Genomic DNA, 22,867 nt, shown 5'->3' with positions numbered 1-22,867 from the left:
TTAAAGTTGATTTATTATTCTGTCGGACATTTTTGTTACTTTTAACTATTATTTAATAAGTCAGACTGTAATTATTCGCAAATCTGCACCTACCGTTTTTGGTCACCATGGATGTCAAAGGTCAGCAGAAGTAAACTAGACATCGCGAACCCGACTAAAGAATTACAGCCCTGTCAAACCTTGTATGTTAATTAATACATATTGATTCCAACCAGTGAACCGATTTTTTTTAAAGGAAAGATATTTTCATAATTAGGTACCTAACTATATCTATATACATTAAATGATTCTCCTCGATTTGCCGGCCTTAGAGTAACTGCCACCCCTAAGCGACGCTTAATCTGCCTACCCACACGGAACGTAACTGACTATAACATTGTGTTTCTTTTTATAAATTTGAAGAAAATTAATAAAACATTATTTAATAAAAAAATATTGAGTTTTACTTATTTTTAATGAAAATTTGTACCCATGTATATCAATTTATTACTTTAGTTATTATTCAGCCGAACATTATTTACTTAAAACTGTAGAGAGAATTTATACACATGTTAATGTCAGAAAACGTTATCACCTGTTAGTGTTACTAGGTTCAAGTGAAGAACATTCATACTCAGTGTCAAAGGACACTAAGAGTAACCTTTCACATAAAACTATTTTTCATATTTTTTTAAAACCATATCTATGAATTTTAACAATACCATAAGCAAGGTAAATGTACAATACACAATAAATTATAAAATATGAACATTATGTTTTAAATAAACATCTCCTTTGTTGAGCTACAAGAAACTAAAAAAAAACGTTTTTTGGCTCTCCTGTAAAGTTGCACTTTTGTAGATAGTGTTGTTTGACTCTAAGCCCTCGATAGATAATAATATATTGAACAGAACCCAACCAACAGGCCATAGATAATAGATATAAACACCAGACATAGACAATAATTTCATATAAAATCCATAAAGAAATAAAAACCAAGAGTACCTAAGCGTTTTGACGTAAGTAAAAAATGTGTAGGCATACGAAAAATAATAAAAAAAAAAGTTCATTGCGTCAAGCGGTTGACGATGTAGCGCGATACGCGTGAGGTGATCTCATTGTTGTTCTGGCCATTTCTGCAGATTTTGCTTACTGATATTATTCGTTTAAAGGTTCAAAATGTGCTACAGGACGGGAGCATCAGTTTCATAACATTTTAAATACACAGAAAAATGGTATATCACATTTTTTCATAGTGGAAGCTTACTGTGGCAGCACGTGACAGCACATATCGTGATGATAATGTATTCGAACCTTAATTCCTTAAGATAGGCCTCTACGTTTAGAGACTAAAATCGACAACTTAGATTGCGTCGCCTACAGTATCCATATTATAACAATACGTAATATAACAGGTAGTAAATCTACAGAAAAAAGGTGGTGTCTCAAAATGAGACAATTTAAAATATGGTCAAAATACGTAGGAACTAAGTCCAGTTAAGTTAGCAACTCTGGATGGTGTTTATTGCAAAGTACGATTTAGTTAATCCAGATGGTTCTGCGGTGCGCCCTGAGATATTTTGGTTACATTAAGAAGAATATACACCTAAATATATATATTTTTTTTATTTTCAACTATCTACTAGTGACAATATTTATCTATTCTTAATAATATATGGCATTTTATCAAAATACCACTAAGCAATTACGCTAACAAACAGTGTCATTAATTAAAAAATAAAGATAACAAAGGCCGATCAAGTCTGCCATTAATCATTCAAAATGAAGGAGGTTTGATGTATTTTTTCTTTATAAAAAAATGACGAACTTTCGCCCAGTTTAAAAATAATCGCCAGAGTCGCCGGCATTTTCATTTCGTTTTAAAATAAAAAAATATTCTCAGACGTGGTGTGAATGTGTAATTGTAAATTTGAAATATTAATTTTCTAGACGATTGCAAGTAGCAATTGAATGAACAGAATGGCCAAATTGCTACTTTATTCAAATTGTAAAGTCAATAGTTATAATTATAATTTATATAAGAATACTCAATACTATAATATGCTCTATAGAGAGTATTGGTAAGATGATGAGTTTTCTTGTAGCTATATAATGTTGTTTGCGTTTTTCGTCAAAATTGATAATAATTGTAAAGAATATACTAACAAAGACTATACTTCTACTATTAAATAATCTAAAGTATAGTTTTCTGGAGGTGATCATATTATAAGCTTTACGTATTTATATGCAAGATTAAGTAAATTGTTAATAATGTAATAATTAGCATTAAACGCGTTGGCAGCTTTATTTGAAAATATAAACAGAGACTAGCGGCTTGTGTGCTTTTACTTTGCTTATTTTTTCAGGGAACCATAATTTTCAATTGTGTGATTGTTTGTCTAAATAATGAAACATTGTATAAAGCACATATTTTAGAATTTTGAAACTAATATACCGGATATCAATCGGTGTGAAATTAGAAAATAAACAAGTGTCAAGCTTATTCCAAAGGAATATTTCATTTAACTATTATTTTATTCAAATAATAATAAAAAAGATTTTAAAGGTTTAAAAATCCCAATTGAATACACACATAAAAATGCTACATTATTTAATCTTGTGTATTATTTATTAATGATATGAAGATATCTTATTATTTTTTACATTTTCAAATAATAATAATTGTGCCTTTAAAATTTGTTAGTATAAATATATAGGTATATTTGAAGCGGACAAAACCAGACATCATTATTATTAAACTAATTCGAATAAGTAGTGCATATTATGATTTATTCTGATTAATGATAAAACTCAATCCCTATCCGAGCAAAAAAATATTATATTATTCCCTTTGTAATACATGTTAAAAATATTCTTTTTATTTACGCTTCTTTGTCGCTGTGAGGTCAAGATTAAAAAAAAAAGTTTCTCGAGATTTCAACTAATTTTAACGTTACAATTCAAAATGCTGGGCTTAACGTCTCTCTCCCTCTCGCTCCTATCTATAATTCGACTCAAAGTACGTGCCTTTTTTCGTTCGACAACTGAAATTGCAAAACTTTTTTTTACGATTGGCAAACTTTTATTCCACGGCAGCGAAAGGTTAACTAACTTATAATTATTGAGTCAAACCATGCTGATGAATATTTTTATAAAACAGTCGCATCAAAATAAATAAATTTTAATCCTACTCCTGAGATACGTAAAATAGTTGATTTTAGAGTTTTTTTCCGAACAAACGATGGCTTATACCATACATGTTGTCAATCTTTTCAGTCATTATTCGTTTTCACATCCATTGGTACTTGGTTGGGCCAATTATAGCGGCTCTAATACAATATAAATATCTTATTCACCTAGAATCATTATCCTTCTTTCATTCTTCAACCGCGTGAGTGTAAACACCTATAACCTGTAAAACATTACGACGTTATTTCGTCTAGTTTTGACCGTCAATGGCCGCCCACAGAATGACTCAATAAGCAGTTATCGCGCGAGAATGGTAGTGCTATTAAGTGAGAACCAGACCACGGAGCCAGCCTCATCATCATTAAACGTTAGTGCCTGGCATCCTTGATATAACCACCCCCAGCATCCGAATCATTCCCGTTCCGTTCTAAAAAGCGCAACCAGTAATAGTTAAGTCTCTCCGGCAATATCTGCATTTTGAAAGTATTATGAGACCCAGATTGTCCTTCACTTCCGGCCGGATAATCATGTTGGAAACCGATCTTTTTGCGTCGATTTTGATTCTCGATTTCAGTGAAAATATTTTGTTAATTAACCATAATAATATAATGCTGGTGATATATGCATCAAATACAGCAGAAACAGAGCCTCAGTGAAATATTGTCGTCTATCTTTTTTTTTTTTTTAAACCATGTCCGATCCTAAAAGGATCATTTATGGGCCTCCACAGAGTAGAGATTTGTCTTAACAGATTTTTGTTTTTACGAGAAATGGATGTCAGTCACTTGCTCAACCTATTAGGTCCATACTCTGACTCATGCATAAATTGAAAAACAATATGTGTAATTGCCAGACCCAGGATTCGAACCTGGGACACTATAGGCCAACGCTTAAGCCGCGATTATGCGATTATTTTATTACGATATTCGTTGTAGCACAAAAAAACCTCAAAAGGTTAATTGCTTTGAGCAGTGTATCAAGATAAAGAGGCAAAATGAAAACGTATCACGAATAAGAAGAACTATAGCATATACTACAATCACTGGCGCGTTTAGTGACATAAAGGCCCGACGCACTGACTGATTTTGAAGCCCCTATGATAAAAAAATGAACAATTTAATTTAATTTTTCCAAATAAATCAATGCATTGAAACAATCTTTAATTTTTATAATCTCTTATAATTGCTTAATATTTATAGGTGCATTCGTATATACCTACCTAAATACTCGTACCTACAAATTAATTAAAAAGAAATCGATTTCAAAGATATAAATTTACATAGAGGGCGCATTTTTTTGTATTGTACACTTTTCGTATCTACCTATTTAATTAAACTATATTTACTTTCAATCAAGAGCTATTAGAATCCCTTTTTTATGGAGGGGTTTTTTAACAGTTTGTAAGAAATATACACCTTTTTTTAAAATTCAATATAATTTAATAACTGAGTAGCATGTTTTAAATTTTCGGAAGCCCCCTTTTAATAAATTTTTCTGATGAATCTGTTGCGTCATGTTGCATAGGGAAACGCGCCTTTGGCTATAATGATTGCAGATAAAATTAAAAGATTGAGAAAACTCATCCAGATTTTGTAAGTAGATCAAATTTGTCATGATACTCATTTGTGACTACGAGGAACATTTTTTTAGTAAAAATAAATGAAATATGTAGTATATAAGTAGGTACTATAGATTGTAATATAGTCTATATTACTGTATATTACTATATATGCCCATATCAAAACTAGTAGCAGGGTTTAACCTTAAACTGTGTTGACTATAATACTTGATTTGAGTGGATGAAACTGTTAATTATTTTGATTAAGTACAATAAAATTTGGTTTATTTTATATAGTGCAATGTTCTTTTTACTAAAAGTTGACTATTAACACTATCTTTGTGAAGTGTTTAATATTATCATATTAATGAAATGTTTATTTTAGAATAATCAATTCATTTTATTTTTATTGCATGTTTAAGTATAAATTAACCATTGATATAATTATTTTACCGTGTTAACTAAAATTATATTTTCCAAACTTATGTTTTAAAATACATAAGCTACATAAAAATGAGTATGTCGACGTAAAGAAAACCTTAAACCAATTACACTACTTACGGTAAAATTATTATAGATTTCGTACCTACTTGGTTTTGAAATAAGTCATTTTACAAAAGTCTGTGAGTGTAAATCGACTTCGTGGCCTATACACTACCGGTGAAATACCCTAACAGACGTCAAAAGAAAGTAAGTCCTAAAAGGGTATTTAGGCAGATTAGCTGTGTTAGTTTTTATGTACGTAGGCAAGTTGCGTTAAATAATGTTTATCTACTTACCTTTGTAAGCATATTTTACAAGTAGTTTAAACATTATAATAAATAAACCTAATCTAAAACATAAAGATAAAAGTAGAAAATAGAAAGATAGTTATTAAAACAATGACAGCAAATTTAAGAAAGAAAGATGAACATGAAACCTGAAACGTATTTGTAATTTTATTAACAGCACACTAATAACATACCTAATAGTCCAAGATGACTACTATTCTTCCAAAGATGCTAGAAATAAGCCTCATAATAAACAGTTAAGCACCGCAAAAGTAAATCCGAACGTACTTAAAGCGGTCTGTACCACATAAAACACCTTTAACAAAGTCACACGAAAAAAGAGGGAAATGTTTTTTTTAAATTGCATTACACCGCAGAGAAGAGGATCGTAAAAATGCTCTTCGTTTACCAAGGTAATACAAGCCATAGAGCTCCAACACTAAGTTGCTCCTTAAATAAGCCAAGCCATCGGGATACTACTTGGGATGTTGCCTGTCTCCTACATTGTGTACCCTGCTACAATGTGAGTTGTTTTAACTCAATTGAATGTTTGGTTACGAGCGTATATTTTTGATGCGAATTTTCCGGATTTATACTTGTATGATCGGGAATGTTTTCATCTAGGAATATAAATTTTATACTGACATAATATATAATTTTATTTATTTTTAACATAGCAGAGATTTATATAGTCATACATAGAATACGACCGTGTTTAGGAAAAAGGGCGTAACCCTCCCTCACAGAACAAATTTTACAGGAGGGGAAAAAAACGTTTTTTGACGATTTTGGTTTAATATTTAAAAAAAAATAGGCTTAGACATTGGGTGCATGATGATTGATGATTTAGTGTAATATATTTTCGATCTACTAATAATTAAAGAAGTTATTACAGAAAAATCATTAAAATTGAGGGTAAATGTTTTTTTCCTTAAATTAAATTTTAATTAAAGCTCAACTAAAATCTGAATGTAGATAATAATTCGGCATTTGCGGCTTACTTCCTTTTTATAAAACGTGTATTTAGTTGTATACATTGTTAATATCTAATAAAAGCACTTTTCGAAAAATCGAGGGTTACGCCCTTTTTCCTAAACAAAGTCGAATATATTTTGTATGCTTTAGATATGTATGTATAATATGGTAGTTCTTAATTAATTTCAGTTGTAGTATATAAAAAGTTTTTTGAAGTTATAATTCTTTAGGCGCGTTTGAAAAAACAGATCAGAGTGTATTTTTGGCGTGTGACATGTAACACATAAAACCACACTCGATTGGATTCGAACCACCGATTGTTCAGTTATCAGCCGAACACTGTACCATTACGCCACAGAATGATACTGCAATCGTGACTATTGTACAGTATATATTTTAAAATTGTTCCGTTGCTAGGCAGCGAATTTATTATTGTGGGCCATTTGCAATTCCTTATGTAAACAAACTATTAAATGTCATAGTGGCAGTTGTTACTTTAAAAATAAAAACAATGATAAATAATTATATAATTTAGTAATATGAGTTAAAGTGTATAGAAATAAATCAACGGCGTTCCAATAAGCGGCCCTTTTTCTTGAGTGTGTTATTTAACAAGATAATTAAGAGCTAGTCGAACAATCTAGGTTATCACAAGTTTTGTTTTTGTTTTGTTACGCCAAAGATGTATAGCTTCTAACGCGCGTACATAAGTACACACACCGATATTTTTTTTATATACAATAGTATATTTACCGCTCATAAACTATATTCTGCATTTATAGATATGAGATGATATATATTTTGCTACTGATAATTAATATGCCCGCGAATATTTTAATCGAAAACATTCTTTATTTATATAAAACGCATCCAATAGCTATATCGGATTAATTATCGCTTTACAAATGAGCGCACAATAAAATTGGTTTCAGAAATTTATATTTGTATTATTTAAATTAATTAGACATGGTAAATACGAGTATAAAATAAATACTGGATATTTTTTATTCGTGCAATTGGATTATTTCAACTTTCAGTTAATTCAGTTAATTTTCAGAAATTAGCATTTTCGTGATCAAAATTTCTTAAGTTGATGAAAACAAAATAAAAAACATACAATCGATGTAGTGATTAGTGCTAAAAAAATATATTTAAAAATATGTAAGATTATTAAAATTTTTATTTTAGTTTAATAGATCGAGTTTATTGAAATCGAAAATGTTTTTGAAATAATATATTATATACCTAATATGGATTTCTAATAATATTTCAGCTTACATATTGACACTTTCTATTCAATAATTTTAATTGACAAGTGGTCTTACTGTTAATCTCATATTATATTTTGTTTTCAATGAATACAATCATTATTATACGAATCAGTTACAGATAATTATACAGACTAAAAATAACGCACATAAATCAGTTTATAACAATGTATTTGTTTACTTGACACATAATGTGGCTGGTGTTGAACGAATATTAAGTAAATAAAAAAATAAAACAAAATAAATTCAATTTGACCTTAATTATCATCATAGTATTGTTATGCTAGATTTTGAGAATAAAGAATAATCAAATAAGAGAATGAAGAAATTATTAGTAATTTAATTAAAATGTTATAAATACAGATTTGCATTAAATGCAAATTTTGTGATTTTTTTATAGTAGTTCATGCTAGTGAAGTTAATGAAATTATTATAATACTGTTGTTTTATGGCGTGTCTGAAAACTTGTACGTATGCAGTTCGCCGTATCACGCTTCACCGTGAAATGTTCTATCGGAAATATATGGCCGTATATTAAAGACCGTCCAACCTATTTGGATCATAGTACTGACATAAAATTCATGTTTAACTAAAACACGGTTCTTGTAGGTTTACGCTTTACAGGAAGCCAGCAGAAAAGAAATTTTGAAAATAGCCGATATACTGGATTATTTGTTAGGTTAGGTTAGGCTTTTATTCTTGAATTCATGAATTTTGCTAAAATCAGCTATGAAAATTGAATTAATGTTCACATTGAATCTAATAAAATTGCAGACCGTATTGTATACGGTCATCTCTTTCCAATAAGAAAGCAGACGGCGAACTGTGCGACGGTGAAATGTTTTGCGTACAATTTACATATCACCGTTTTATGGATGCCGTGAAGATAAGTAATTAATATTATAAAATTTAAATAGATTGATGAATCTGTTAATATTGAAATATATTCATTATCACAGTAAATTATTAATGATACTGCCGATTAATGGTACGTAGTCGTCTATTCCTATTAAGTATTGTAATATAACTTTGGTTGAGATAGGCTTGTCGATAATCGGTGAATTGTTTAATTGAAATACAATACTGATCAACTCTGTCATATGAGTTAAATGGAATTCAGTGAAGTTGCTAATTTAAATTGATTTATTCCCATGATTGGTGTTGATTACAATGACAATTTAAAGCTTCCATACATATAATAATTTATAATTAACTATTTCTTTTATTCAACGAATAATTCACAAGATTTAAGAATATATCATTCTGATTATTGAACATATATAATTTAGAAAAACACTTTCTGAGAGCAACACAAATCGATTGCCAAAGTAGCTTGATTTGGAAGTGCACTGATGAGTAGGTATTAAAATTGACCAATAGTTAAAATTTGTCGCAATTAGTATGTCACCTCGTTGCATAGTGGTAATGCAACGGATCAGGGCGTAAACCTGGGAGATACGGAGTTCGATTGCCCGTCGGGTTGGCTTACTTTTTTTCAAAAAGATTTTTTCTATTGGTTATAATATTATATGCTCTCAGAAAGTGTTTTTCTAAATTATATATGTTACATAATATATTATTATCGAGGACACTAAAAAAACTAAAGCCACGCGCATACAGTAACTACTCGTGAATGCGTCATGTCGAATCGATTGCTACGTGAGTATCCTACCGGTGATTATAGATACCGGCTAGTCGTTTATCGCTAGAACCAAAGAGCATCACCAAGAGAGAGTATCTGGGGATGGGTAAAATGAAGAGGTCTACGGTAGAAACGACGAGGACCGGTATAGTAGTGGACGTCCCATACAGACATCATGATACCTGTAGTCCGCAGGTAGCTGTTGTTAGTGGGTGATAAATAATATATAATAATATAATATATCGATGAGTATACTTTTTTGACCATGTCCGATCCTAAGAAGATCATTTTATAGGCCTCCGCGGAGTGGAGTTATGTATTAACAGATTTTTGTTTTGGCAAAAAATAGATGTTTACCGTTTGCTCAACCTATTAGATCCATACTTAGACTCCAAAAACATATTGAAAAATGATGTTGAAAAACAAGAATTTGACCTTAGGACCCACGCCAATATAAGCCGACGCGTAAGCCCTTCGGCCGTCGCCGTTGTTATACTATTTAATACTTTATGTATTTATTTATTTTATGTATTTATTTATATATTTATTTATGCCCACAAAAATATTAGAAATTATTTTATGTTTAATGAAATAAAAGGACCAATATAAGTTGTCTACGAATAGAATTTATAACTAAATCGTCGCTAATACGACATTACAACTCAACAACAACTTGTAAAGGTCGTTCTCTAAATAGAATTTTATCACGTTCAATGATAAATGTAGATTTTTTTTAATGAAGTAGGGTTGAAAATTATTAGAAAAAACTATGCCATCTATGTGATGTTTTATGTACCTAATAATAATCCACAAGTTATGGAATTTATTAATATGCATTGAGCTTAATAATTTGAAATCAGTAGATTTAAAAGCTGTCACCTTTGACAAATAGACTGACATTTGTTCTATTGTTAAGAAGTATAATGTTAGAATTCTGTTTGCTTGGTAAAATAATCATATTTTTATTTTTAACAATAAATTAATATCACGATGGTAATATTCTACGCATTCTCCTTTCTATATTTACCTACATAATAATATAAGTGTTGAGAAAATAGTACTCGTAAACATTCTGCTGTTGCTTCCTACACTATTATAGAGTTCATTTGTTTCAACTATAGTAAAAATGGTGACAAAAAATGAATAGCTTCGTATAATATTTTAAGATTAAAGTCTTAAACAAGCAAGAACAAAGGATTATATAATCGATGTCACATTAAAAAAAAGAAATAACTTGGTTAAATACGACTTAAGTGGCATTACTTGGGGCAATATTTAAAAAATAGTAATATTTATTAAATGAACTGACGTTTACGTGGTAAATGAGTTTCACAGAATACATAGTTATCATAACAGTATAATAGAATAATTACTTGTGTTTATTTAAATATTTGTGTGTGTTATTTGACATTATAATAATAATTATTAATATTTCTTATTTTAATATATGTTGTTTGTGCAGTCATTGTTTCTTAAGTACAAATAATTTCGCTCAGCGATGTAACGGACACCACCTGATCCTGGGCCAAGCACCAGTTTGGCCCAAAAGGTGGTTGGGAGTATGGAGAGCGTACCTTCGGAACTTCCCAAAAAGAAGATTCTACGTTCCAGGAAACCTGGGACTGATGAAGACTCATACAAAATACATCGGGATTCCCCAGCAGACTCTGATGTCCTAGTCCCATCAACCACTATACAGTCAGCTCTGCTAGATTGCATCACTCCCCCACCAGGTCATACAGGTAAAAATACTACAGCAATAACCCATTTGAAGGCCATTCAAGAGGCGCTCAATTCAAAGGCTGCTCCTAAATTAATGTACGAGCAAGTATACCAAGCAACACTAGGCATTGGCTCTCGGAGACATAAACGCGAACCTTTTAATAGCAGAACACCTAGCAGCCTCCCGAGGAATAGAATTAGAAAACCGGAGCCTTCGGATGGAATTAATGTAGGATTTGCTCTCAGAAAAAACCAAAGCAATTACAGCCTCGTGTGCGGAGATCGAAGTCCTCAAGACTTTAAATATTCACACAAAGCACCAGTTGACGCCTCAATTAACCATCCCGACCTGGTCAACGGTAGTCAGCCGACGTTAAGTGCCTCCTTTAGCTCCACCACCACCTAGCCAACACCAGGCTCGTCCGGGTGTTTTATTCTTCCTTACGACGGAGGGCAACAAAACCTCAATATCGACTAAGACTATTTTAAATTTTAAAATCTACTGTTGCCCCCCTAGCTCTGGGCGTTCAGATCACAGGAATCCGCAAAATTAGAAATGGTGGAATTATTGGCCATCCCCGGACAGAAGTTGAGGCAAAACGCCTACTCAATGCCCCTAGTATTGCCAAGGCTGGCCTGCGCGCTGAAATCGCCGGACGCAAGAAACCCCGAGTAATTTTATTTTACTTGCCGGCGACAACAACCGAAAAAGAGCTCCAGGAAGCAATATTCAAGTCCACAAAAGACAAATCGGGCCTTTCTGAAATGCCATTTTATTGCATTTGTCCCACCCATTGTAAGGCATGCCTTGATTGCTGATGATCGTCTCTTCATGGGATGGGAATCTTACCCAGTCCAAGACTTTCTGGGGGTTATAAAATGTTCTAATTGCCACTTGTACGGACATATGGCAAAACTGTGTTCCGCCAAGGTTTCAACATGTGCTCACTATACTGAGGCAGGTCACGATCGCACAGACTGTCCCGGAAAAAAGATTGCTACAAAATGTGTCGCTTGCAACCGCCATAAACGTCAAAATGATCATCCGACTCACAGTACTTCTTGCCCAGCTCGTCTGTATGCGGAGGAACGAGAACAGGCAATGACAGACTATGAATTACAATGATTTGCTTTGCTCAACTAAATGTGGGCAAGGGAAAGGTCAGTACACTGGAGTTGGAGACCTTAATGCTCAAAAAGGGCCTGGATGTAGCGCTTGTGCAAGAACCATATCGCTGGTGCTCTAAAATGGGTTTGGTTTCGGCCGTGTCGTCAGTGCCTCCCCTTCATCCAAAGCCTGTATCTTTGTTGCTGACCCTCAGTTAGGGGTACTCCACCTCTCCCACCTTTTAAATGAATATATTGCGTGTGCTGAAATCACCGCCCCTGGAGGGAGTGCAGTTATAGCAATCTCAATGTATTTCAACCATATGAGTCCGACGGAAGAAATGGCCATGCTGCTAGGTGCAATACTTCGCGATATCAGCAACAGAGACGTCGTCATTGATGCCGACGCTAACTCACAGTCTCCACTTTGGGCACCTGTTGACCATCCCACGGGTGGCGGCGTATATATCGAAAAACTGATAGCAGAGCGCAATCTCTCGATCATCAACAACGCTAACAGCCCGTCTACTTTCGTAATGAGGCAAGGGAGTTCTCATATTGACATTACGCTGTTGTCTGGCCGAACCCTCAGTCGAATCAGTGACTGGCGGGTGGAAGAAGACTCCTCCATTAGCGATCACAAATTGTTAACATTTACGCTTGATATGTGCTCCACACCGGTTGGTATATCTGTCGCATCCCCAGGACTTGCACGACGATTTCGATCGAAACATGGGGACTGGGAAAATTTCGAAAGTATCATCACTAGAAAACTAGATAGAGCTTCCAGGAAACCTCTTCCCAATGCTCAAATGGCCGCTTCACGGCTGTCTGACATCATTATTAATGCTGCAGAATCCTCTTTGGGTCGTTGCAATCCCAAACCTCTAGGCCTACCAGCCTGGTGGACGGAACACATCTCTGATCTCCGAGCACTCAACAAAAAAGCTAGGCGGTCACTCTAATCTGCGCACTGCTCCAGACTACCACCGCATACCACTGAACTGCTGGCTTCAGCACACAGACGTACCAGACGTAAATACAAGGACGCCATTCTCCAAGCAAAAAAGGATCACTGGCGCGACTTTGTCACTACTGAGGGTAGATCGGGCCCCTGGGGTCCACCGTATCGCGCGATTAAGATTGGACTTCGTCCAACTAAGATCGTTAGTGGCATTGAGCGACCTCTAGGTCGTGGATTCACCAGTACGCAGCTTGAAACAGCCACGCTTTTACTTGATGCCCTCACACCACAGGATGATCCTTCCACGGATGATACGATTCTTCAGCAAGCCCGTATTGTAGCAGCGCTCCCATATCAAGTCACCTCTTCGCCATTGCCATCCGAGCATGAAATCGGTGGCATTTTTCAAAGCCTTCTCGCTGGGAAAGCACCTGGCCATGATTATATTGACAATTTGATGGCCAAGCATGTTTGGGCAGTTGTAGCGCCAGAAATAACGTCTCTTTTTTCCGAATGCTTTTCTAGTGGTATTTTTCCGGATTGCTGGAAAAAAGGAATACTTAGGATAATCCCTAAAGCCGGCAGTCGCCCTCCCTCTGACCCTAAGGCCTACCGCCCTCTGACACTCTTGCCTACATTCAGCAAGGTGATGGAGCGTCTTATGTGCACACGACTTGAGACTCACCTCGCAGAGACTGCACCACTCTCCCCAAACCAATTTGGCTTCAGGCCGGGTAAATCCACTGAGGATGCGATTCGAAAAGTTATCAACTACACTGAAACAGCAACAAGTAAATACGTACTAGACATTCTTTTAGACATAGCGGGTACCTTCGACAGTGCCTGTTGGCCATTAATATTGTGTAAACTTCGATTAAAACGTGTACCGGGAGACATATATGCACTAATCCAAAATTATTTCAGTGACAGATCTATATTATATGATACTGGCATTACAATAATATCTAGGAAATCCACAATGGGGTGTCCCCAGGGATCAGTTCTTGGACCCCTTCTATGGAATATCCTTTTTGATGACCTCCTGTCAATCACGCTTCCAAACGACTGTAGTATTATTGCCTATGCGGATGACGCGCTTCTCCTTGTGAGTGCGAACAGCCGCAATGGTCTTGAGCTAGCTGCTAACGAGGCTTTGGCAACCATTATGACCTGGGGTTTTACTAACAAACTCACATTTGCTCCGGATAAAACAGAATCCATCCTCCTCAAGGGAGCAACCAACCTCACTTCAAGGTCGCCCACCATCCGTATGGGTAGTACTTTAGTTAAAGTCAAAGATAAGGTTACATATCTAGGCATTTTATTGGATGACAAATTATCATTTTTGCACCACGCCAAAACTTCGGTGGCTAAAGCTAAAGCAGCTTACCATCGGGTCTCCTGGCTTACTGGAAGTAATTGGGGTCTTAAGTTCAGATCTCTTAAAATAGCTTATGATGCAATCTTTATGAGTATCGCTGGATATGCCGCCAGCACGTGGTATCATAGATGTAAGTTATTGTCCATCCGGAAAACTCTTGTCAGCGGTCAACGCTCAGCATTACTTGCCCTCACCAAGGCTTATAAGACTACTTCTACCAACACGTTGCCTGTCCTTGCTGGAGTGCTTCCGTTAGACCTGCACATTCAAGTCCGTGGTGCCACGACCGCCTTGCTCGGAGGTCTGGGGGCGGAGGTTGGCGGTATCTTTATATCGCCGCTTTTAGGTCTTGGATCCATGAGCCGGTGCGCTCGAAAAGTTATTGTACGCGACCTGGCGTATGACACGACGCTGCGTGTGTGGCAGGGGCGATGGACCACTTATTCCAAGGGCAGACAAACGTATTTGTTTTTTTCTAATATAAAGTGGCGCATGAAGATTGACTCCAGACCATTGCACTTCTCAGTTCTTAACCGGACACGGTGGTTTTGCCTTCAAGCTCTGTCAGCGTGGCCTAATAGAATCTCCGACTTGCTTATGTGGCGAATTGCAGGATGCCGATCACATCCTCTGGGAGTGTCCCCATATGTCGGTTGAAAGGGAAGAGCTTCTCAAGTCGGTTCGACCCTCAGTTGGACCGGTCGGCCATTGCGACTTGGCATCTACGAGAGAAAATTTCTCAGCTTTTAAAAAGTTTGCGGCATTATACTACGGCGAGCGAGAAAGTCTTTTCTCATCGAGAATTGACCGTAATACATTATATGGAATTAAGGATCACGCACACTCTAGTGCACGCCAACCAAGGTCTTCGGAAGTTGCTCCTGGGACACTTTCGGCAAAAATTTGAACAGCGCCTATCGTTCGTTACGCCACGGTATACGCCTGCATAACGGGTGTGGAGACGTGGCGGGTGGTGGAGGGAAAAGCAAGTCTTCTTCTGGAGTGATTACGGGTACAGTGAATTAGGAGTACACGCTCATTGTCATACTTTGATCATTCTCAGTGTGGCTTTAGAGCCTGAAAGAGCTGTAAACATAGTAAACCCAAATATAGCAGAATAAACAAGAAATGTGTGCGAATGCGTGGTGCGGTGTGAACGAGGCAGCTTCCATTTGTACATATTCCAAAATCGAGATAACCGTGAGATAGATAATGTTGTAGAACTAGATGCACGCCACTCTACGCCCCGCCTCACAATTCCACCGCTACTATCTGAATACTTGACGTACTCGCGATAAATTGGTACACGTACATTATTCGACTACGGTTTTAAGTAAACAAGTGTTTTCCTGCTCAAATTTCATCTCATCATTCCACCTCTGCTATCTGAATACGTTTGGCAAGGGTAGTTTTATTTTATAACATTAGAACCTTTTAAGATATTTGACTCTGTTAAATTAGTATTGGATGTTTCATCAGTAGTTTTTAAGTTATTAGCGAATAAGATCATGACATCTTTTGTGACAAAGCTTATTCGAATTTTCTATCATGCATAAAGGAAGTTCACTCTTAAAAACACTCTGTTTCAAGACCAAAGGAATGCGTATTTATTAAAAAGAAATTATTTATTTTAACTCCAGTCAGTGACGGAATGATTTAGAGAATACGTGATATTTCTACAAAATGTAAACTCGCTTTTCTTATATCATATTGTAATCACCTATGTCAAAGAAGATACGCAATGCAATCACATACGTCAAAGAGGATACATATCTATGTACGAGCTCGAAGCGCCTTATTATTTTGATTATAACAAGAAAAGCTTACGCTGGAAAAAGCGAATATTCAGAACGCACCATTAGTCATAATAACAATATGTGTCACTGAATGAAATGGCGTATGATAATATGAAAAATTTGAAAATTTATTTCATTTTCAAACGCTGAAGAGAGACTATGAACTATTTTTATAATGAAAAATTGTATATTATAAATAAACTTTATTGCAAAAAATTACTTATTTTGCCTCCGTAAAATTGCGGTGAATAATGGGGTTAAAAATGACTAGAACATATCAGTGAAAGAGTAGAAATAAAACTATTTAATAATATTGTGATGTTATTATTTATTAAAAACTTAATCATGGTAGTTATTTTTCGTAATTATACCTCGTTTCATCTATCTAGTTTTGATTCAATTGATCCAAATGAGAATGTTCAAAGAACAAAACCATTGTTGTTATGTTATACATATAATTGTGAAAATAAGTAAGAAAAAAATACGTATCTCACTAAAGGTTCAAATATATTATGATCACGCTATGTGCTGTCACGTCACAGTAAGCTGCCGCTAAGGGGAAAAGTGTGTAATATCGTTTTTCTTGGTGTTTAAAATGTTATCAGACTGATGCTCCCATACCGTAACACATTTTGTTAGCAAAATCTGCAGAAATCACCAGAACAACAATGAAGTCACTTCACGCTGCATTGACACCCGCATGATTCATTATGAATGTTTTTTATCATTTTCTACATGCCTACACACTTTCGACTGATTTCAAAATCGCCTGTTCTTTGTTTTTAGTGGTTTTCTCTATAGATTTTATATTAAATTATTATCTATTGTCTATGGTTTGCAGGTTGTGTTACGTTCAAAATATTATCTATAGACGCAATATCGCAAGTAATTTAAATTTACGCACACATAGAAACTGTTGAAATTAATTAAAATTAGCATGAATAATAATTCAATATACTAATATGTTAAAGTTGGCACTCTCCATCATTAAATTTATAAAGATAGCGATCGTTTAAAATATAGTAAGACTGACAAAAACATAACTAAACTAAATTTGTCGCCGTGATAGTATGCGACAGTATGCGACATGCATCTTAATGTATTTGAACCTTTAGTGTTTATTTTTCTAATAAACAATTACATTGGTAAATAATATTGTTGTTTGCTGATACTTTAAATAATTATAGTAGTACGTTGAAATCAAGAATTAGGATCCGAAAAAGGTGAAATAAGCTAAAAAACATTTAGCCAGTAGTAGATAAACCCCTTCCGATGAAAATGATGATTATTTGTACGTTAGATACTATTATGTCATAATTTTTGTCATCTTTAAAATATCATAGCCATAAAAAAGATAAAATACAATGGAAATAAATATCTGTCATAGTCGTTTTTGAAATATAAACAAAAGAAAAAGTTTTTCGAATACACAATAATATGCTAATCCAATTTAAAAAGAATGTATTTTTAAAGTAGAAAAACAAATTGCGTTTATTGCAATAAAAAAGATGGATCATAATAATCCAATTATTTTGAATCAAAGAAAAATAATGGGGAGATATGTACCATTTCAGTTTTAACCACTGGACGGTCGTGTTTTGGAAAACAAGAAAGAAAAACACCCTCTCGTTACGTAGGCACACATTTAACGGTGTTTGCCGAAAAAAGTAATTTGAATTTTAATTAAATACGTGAACGAATCCAATAAAAGAGCACAATTTATGGCATTTCATATGAAACATGCACATAATTCGGTTTCCCAATTCGTGGAATACGAAAAAATGTCGATGGATTTTATCTGATGATATTTTTGCAATGATTGTGGTAATAAAATTGAATCTCTCAATTATGAAAACAAATTAAAAATAATAATCGATTGATATCAATCAACAATAACACAATAAAATGTAGAAACTACCACATAAGCGATTCATGACGCGGTTGTACTAACTTCAAGCTTATGCGGAAACATTGATTTTCAAAATATAAGCTGAGACGTTTGAGCCCGTGTGTTGAGATGAGTCAGTACATGTTGATATTGTATCTAATGGCAAAGGTGAGTTTTACGCGGTTGGGATGGGATGCACTCCGGATAATCCCCGAAGAAAGGTGTTATGTACAATTATATACTGATTATAAATGTAAATATTTGGATGGCCGCAAAAAAATAGTATACCCAACAGTAAACAAAAGTGGCAAAGCTTTGGGACCACTACTGGGTCATCTGTCAAATTTCTTAGTTTGTCTTATACATTTTTATCTTCAAATTTAGTTGTAATTAACTTTTGTAAATTATACAATACAATGTGTCCATCATACAGGGGCGGCCGAAAGCTCAATAATTATTGAAGATAACTTCCTATCTACAAGTAGATAAATATGTACAAAAGCGAATGCAAAGTTTAAAAAAATTGTTTTTATTACAATAATTATCATTTAATGAATTTGTCTGTTTGTGTATATTATGATATTTGTATATACATTTGAATTATTGAAGTGTGCGACAATAATAATGGTTAATTCGCTATTATTACTTGTGCAATGGCTCTAGTAATGAACAGTAACTTAGGTTAGCATTACTCTTCATAAATTGTACTGCAATAAAGATGAACCAGTCTACACAATATCTGCCCTGTACTAAAGAATATATCCAATTTACAGACTCTCCGTATAGTCTCAATCTACGGAGAGTGAAATGTTTGACACGCAAAGTCGGCTTTAAACTCGCATATGTTGCAAAAATATATGAGTATGATTTTTTATGCGTAGGATATATTTCTATTTTTTTTTTTATTAATTAGTATTTTTTTTCCAGACAATCGGTCATGTACTTTGTAAGGCTCTGGACGCACTAAAGGAAATCGTACGACCTCGTGCGTATTTTATGCCACTCTATTTGACCTTGACAGGGTAAGTAAGGACGTAAGTATGTAAATAGTCGACTGAAAAATTATACCATGATAATTATTGTTGTTTTTAATAAGTTTATAGTATATTAACTTCACCTGGATACTATTATAGCTGTCATATTATCCATTTCATTTTTATTGATTCGTCTGGTGATGTTTAATTTGCAAAAGTTGCATCTTGAAGAGTCAGTGTTATATTATGATTAAAAATAATCATGTTAATATAATATATGTAAGAATATAAATATTTACAATTATATTTAAATCACATGCCGACAAACGATATGATTTTAAGGAACTAAAATTGGGTTGTAATATTATTACACGCCAGTTTAAGTGATATATAAAGTTCAAATATGAGAGACATTTCGCGATTATAATTATTACAAACATTTGTATTCATTATTTTATCACGTGCATGACATATTATGGATTCTAATATTTGATTAATTTATCGATCGGACAATATTATATTAAATTACCGAAACAATTAGCAACAGCACTCATCACTAACAATTATTATGTATTTTGGATGTTTTATTGGTGCGTGTATATTTAAAATATGTCTTAATAGGTACATTAACCGACAATATTCTTAAAATATAAATGGATAGTTATGTCATATAATATTGTTCAAAGCGTATTTATATATAAAAATCACTATGTATTTATTTTACATTTAAGTGAAATTTATGGCTGTATAAGGCATATATGTATAAACTTAGAGTGAGGGAAAGCTTCAAGAAACTTTTAACCAATATATGATAGGTAGTTGGCAGTTTGGTTTTGCTAATGGTTTTAAATTTATAATGTATTATTAAAATACTACTAAAATATTTGTATTTCTCACTGTAATTTGAAAATGGCAATAATCTATTAAAACAATTTGGTGAGTTTAATATTTACCGGTACACTTAAAGTTTTGACGATCCATCGTAACTTATGAGAGCTTTCACCGAATCACTTTTAAGTAACTGGAGATAGTATAAACAAACTTTTCAATTTGACTTTAAAACTTTTTTAGTATAAAAAAACATTTGTAATGGGCACCTACATTAAATTAGTATTAAAAATCTTTTAAAAGTTACTATAAAGAATCTTTTTAAAAACATATCGGTGATGGTATCTCAGTTATCTTTATCTATTATAACCGCATAATACTTATATATATTTACAGAGATTTTCAATTAAATTATTTTAATAAATAATACTACGCGTACACACAAAGACCTGGAAAAATTAAATAAAACAAAAAAACTAGATACCTAATTTGAAAAAATAATATTTAATAAATTAAAAAATCAAATCTTTGATAGCTAAAAGATATATCTCGTAATTGAATTAATAGGTAGGTATCTAGAATCATAACAGAGTTTTAATTAAATCAAGATGATACATTTCAAATGTAGAACAATGAAACAATCTATCGTAAGTCATATCTGAAGATGGGCACTTTTCTTTGCTCATTGCATCATCAAAGTCAAGGGAATGAAGGACGTTATCCAGATTTTAATCACAAGGGATCGGTTGCTGATGGTTTGATATCAATAGAATCACTAGTAAACACATTTTTTTAAACTGAATGGTGATTACGTCATTACGTGTATAAAGTACCTGGTCTGTACCCACATATATTTTTTATTATAAATCATTTAGTTGTGAATTCTGTCAGTATATCGAAAATGAGTGACAAACTGATGATTGCTTTAACACCGTTATATGTGTGTATGTGTATATATATATAACCAAAGAATTATTAATAGCGTAGAGATGCAACGAGAGTGAGTCGTAGGTATTTATTCTTGGGCGCCCACGATGGCGGAACGGTTTCGCGTCAGACTTCTAATGTCGTGGGTTCCGGGATTGAATAAATGGTCTGGAAAATGTTGTTTTCAATGTACGAGTATATTTACATCAAAAGACTGGGCCTAATAAGTTTAGCAAGTGGCTAATATTCATTTTTCGTAAAAAAAAAATCTTTTTACAACTTCCACCCCACAGAGGTCTTTAGAATCGAAGATGATGATACAAATATCTCAGAAACGCATGATGTTATATATGCTTTACTCCAAAACTGTTTTCAGTCATTTAATTAGCATATTTTACAATTAATTGGATCTAAATAACATACTTACATTTTTGGAAAATAAAATTTTAACTTTACACAGCCAGCGGTAAACCCATGTGGCCACGCCCACCCATCATATGACGCTTTTATATGTGTTATACGTTGAACGAATATATATAAATAAAATTACCTATAGTAGTTGAGTACTTGAGCAAAGACACCAGGATGCCGATCGAAGAAGTACTCGTTGAGGATAGGGTCGTAGTTGGCGAGGGCTTCGGTGAGACGGGAGAGCCGCGTCGCCGGGATCTTCTTCAGCGTCGCTTTGTACGTCTCGTGACGTATCCCGCCCACATTCAGCACCACGCGGTTCTCCGCGTCCATGTTGATTAGATTCATCCTGTAAAATAAAATGATTAAATTAGAATTCGAATAATTTTATTAATTTTATATATAATGACCATAATCAAATAACTAATACAGCAGGCAGTTAAGACCAAAAGTACAAAGAAAACTATACCGTGATTACTCTCTACTGGATAATTGCATTTTGGTATAGTAATGTTGGATTGCGGATCTCTAAATACGTGGATGTTGATTCAGAGCGCAAATATTCATTAAATTGGATGAGAGGCAAGCATTCATTCCTTTAAAAAAATGTATTAGTCTAACTCTTTACTCTTTGTATGTTTATATCATCTGATTAGAAGCGACGATGGTAATTTAAATTTTAACTTTGCATAAGAAGAACACATATGTGAAATAACTGTAATACAATATATCCTTAACGAAAGAATAATATTAAACAATGTATTGTACACAGAATTCGACCTAAATTCGTACCTAAATGCTAAATATTTCATTTAATATATAAAATTGTAACTTGTTATTTATGCAATAAACTGTACGAGAACAATAAAAAAGAAACAAGAAAAAATAACATAATAAATAATTTTTAAATGTATGACAATATTATAAAATAAGTAAGTTTTATAAAAGCATAATACACTGTGGAATATGAAAATGTAGCTAAAATTTTAAAATGAATAAAAGTTAGGCTTATAAAGTACAAAAATATCAATGTTTCTACTCGAAATGAAATGAAATTGGTTGGTAATTGAAGGTACTACAAAGGAGAAATGGGCCGTTTTTTCAATACGGTATGTGAAAATTTGTGTTAAACATAAAGAAGGATATTTGAATTTCGCTAGAAAATCTCAATAAACTGCGTCGATTCGCAGCATCAAACGAAATCTAAAAATCCATCAGTTTTTTTGCTCGAAAATTGAATAAAGTACCGTTGTTTCAGCAAAGCAAATAGGGGCCAAGGCAAACCGTCGGATAAAATTGGATAAAATACATAAAAAGTCGGGCTTAAAAAATGTATCGTATTTTCAACTAATGACAGGCCAAAATTTTGTCAAAAAATTGCCTGTGTAAAAATGGCAGTAACAAAATATTTTTTTACTTTTTGTAGTTATTGGAGTAATATTTTTTTTTACAAAAATAGGTTAAAAGTATGACGTCATTGCGCAGTGA

General features: G+C 33.6%; 1 protein-coding gene across 1 annotated transcript in view; it reads right to left on the bottom strand.

Annotated features, from left to right (window-relative positions):
- LOC147068400 (potassium voltage-gated channel protein Shaw-like) overlaps window positions 1-22,867 on the bottom strand; it is a 418,216-nt gene that overhangs the window by 145,089 nt on the left and 250,260 nt on the right. The window contains exon 5 of the mRNA XM_085952982.1: window positions 21,519-21,728. Coding sequence (XP_085809108.1) covers window positions 21,519-21,727 — 209 coding nt within the window. The 5' untranslated portion in view covers window position 21,728. The remainder of the gene's footprint in view (window positions 1-21,518; window positions 21,729-22,867) is intronic.

Source organism: Rhyacophila brunnea, unplaced genomic scaffold, assembly GCF_057557595.1.
Source record: "Rhyacophila brunnea isolate RB1 unplaced genomic scaffold, BYU_Rbru_1.0 scaffold_3, whole genome shotgun sequence".
NCBI lineage: Eukaryota > Metazoa > Arthropoda > Insecta > Trichoptera > Rhyacophilidae > Rhyacophila > Rhyacophila brunnea.
Note: the sequence above shows the minus strand (reverse complement) of the source record. Positions and strands in the feature narration are given on the sequence as shown.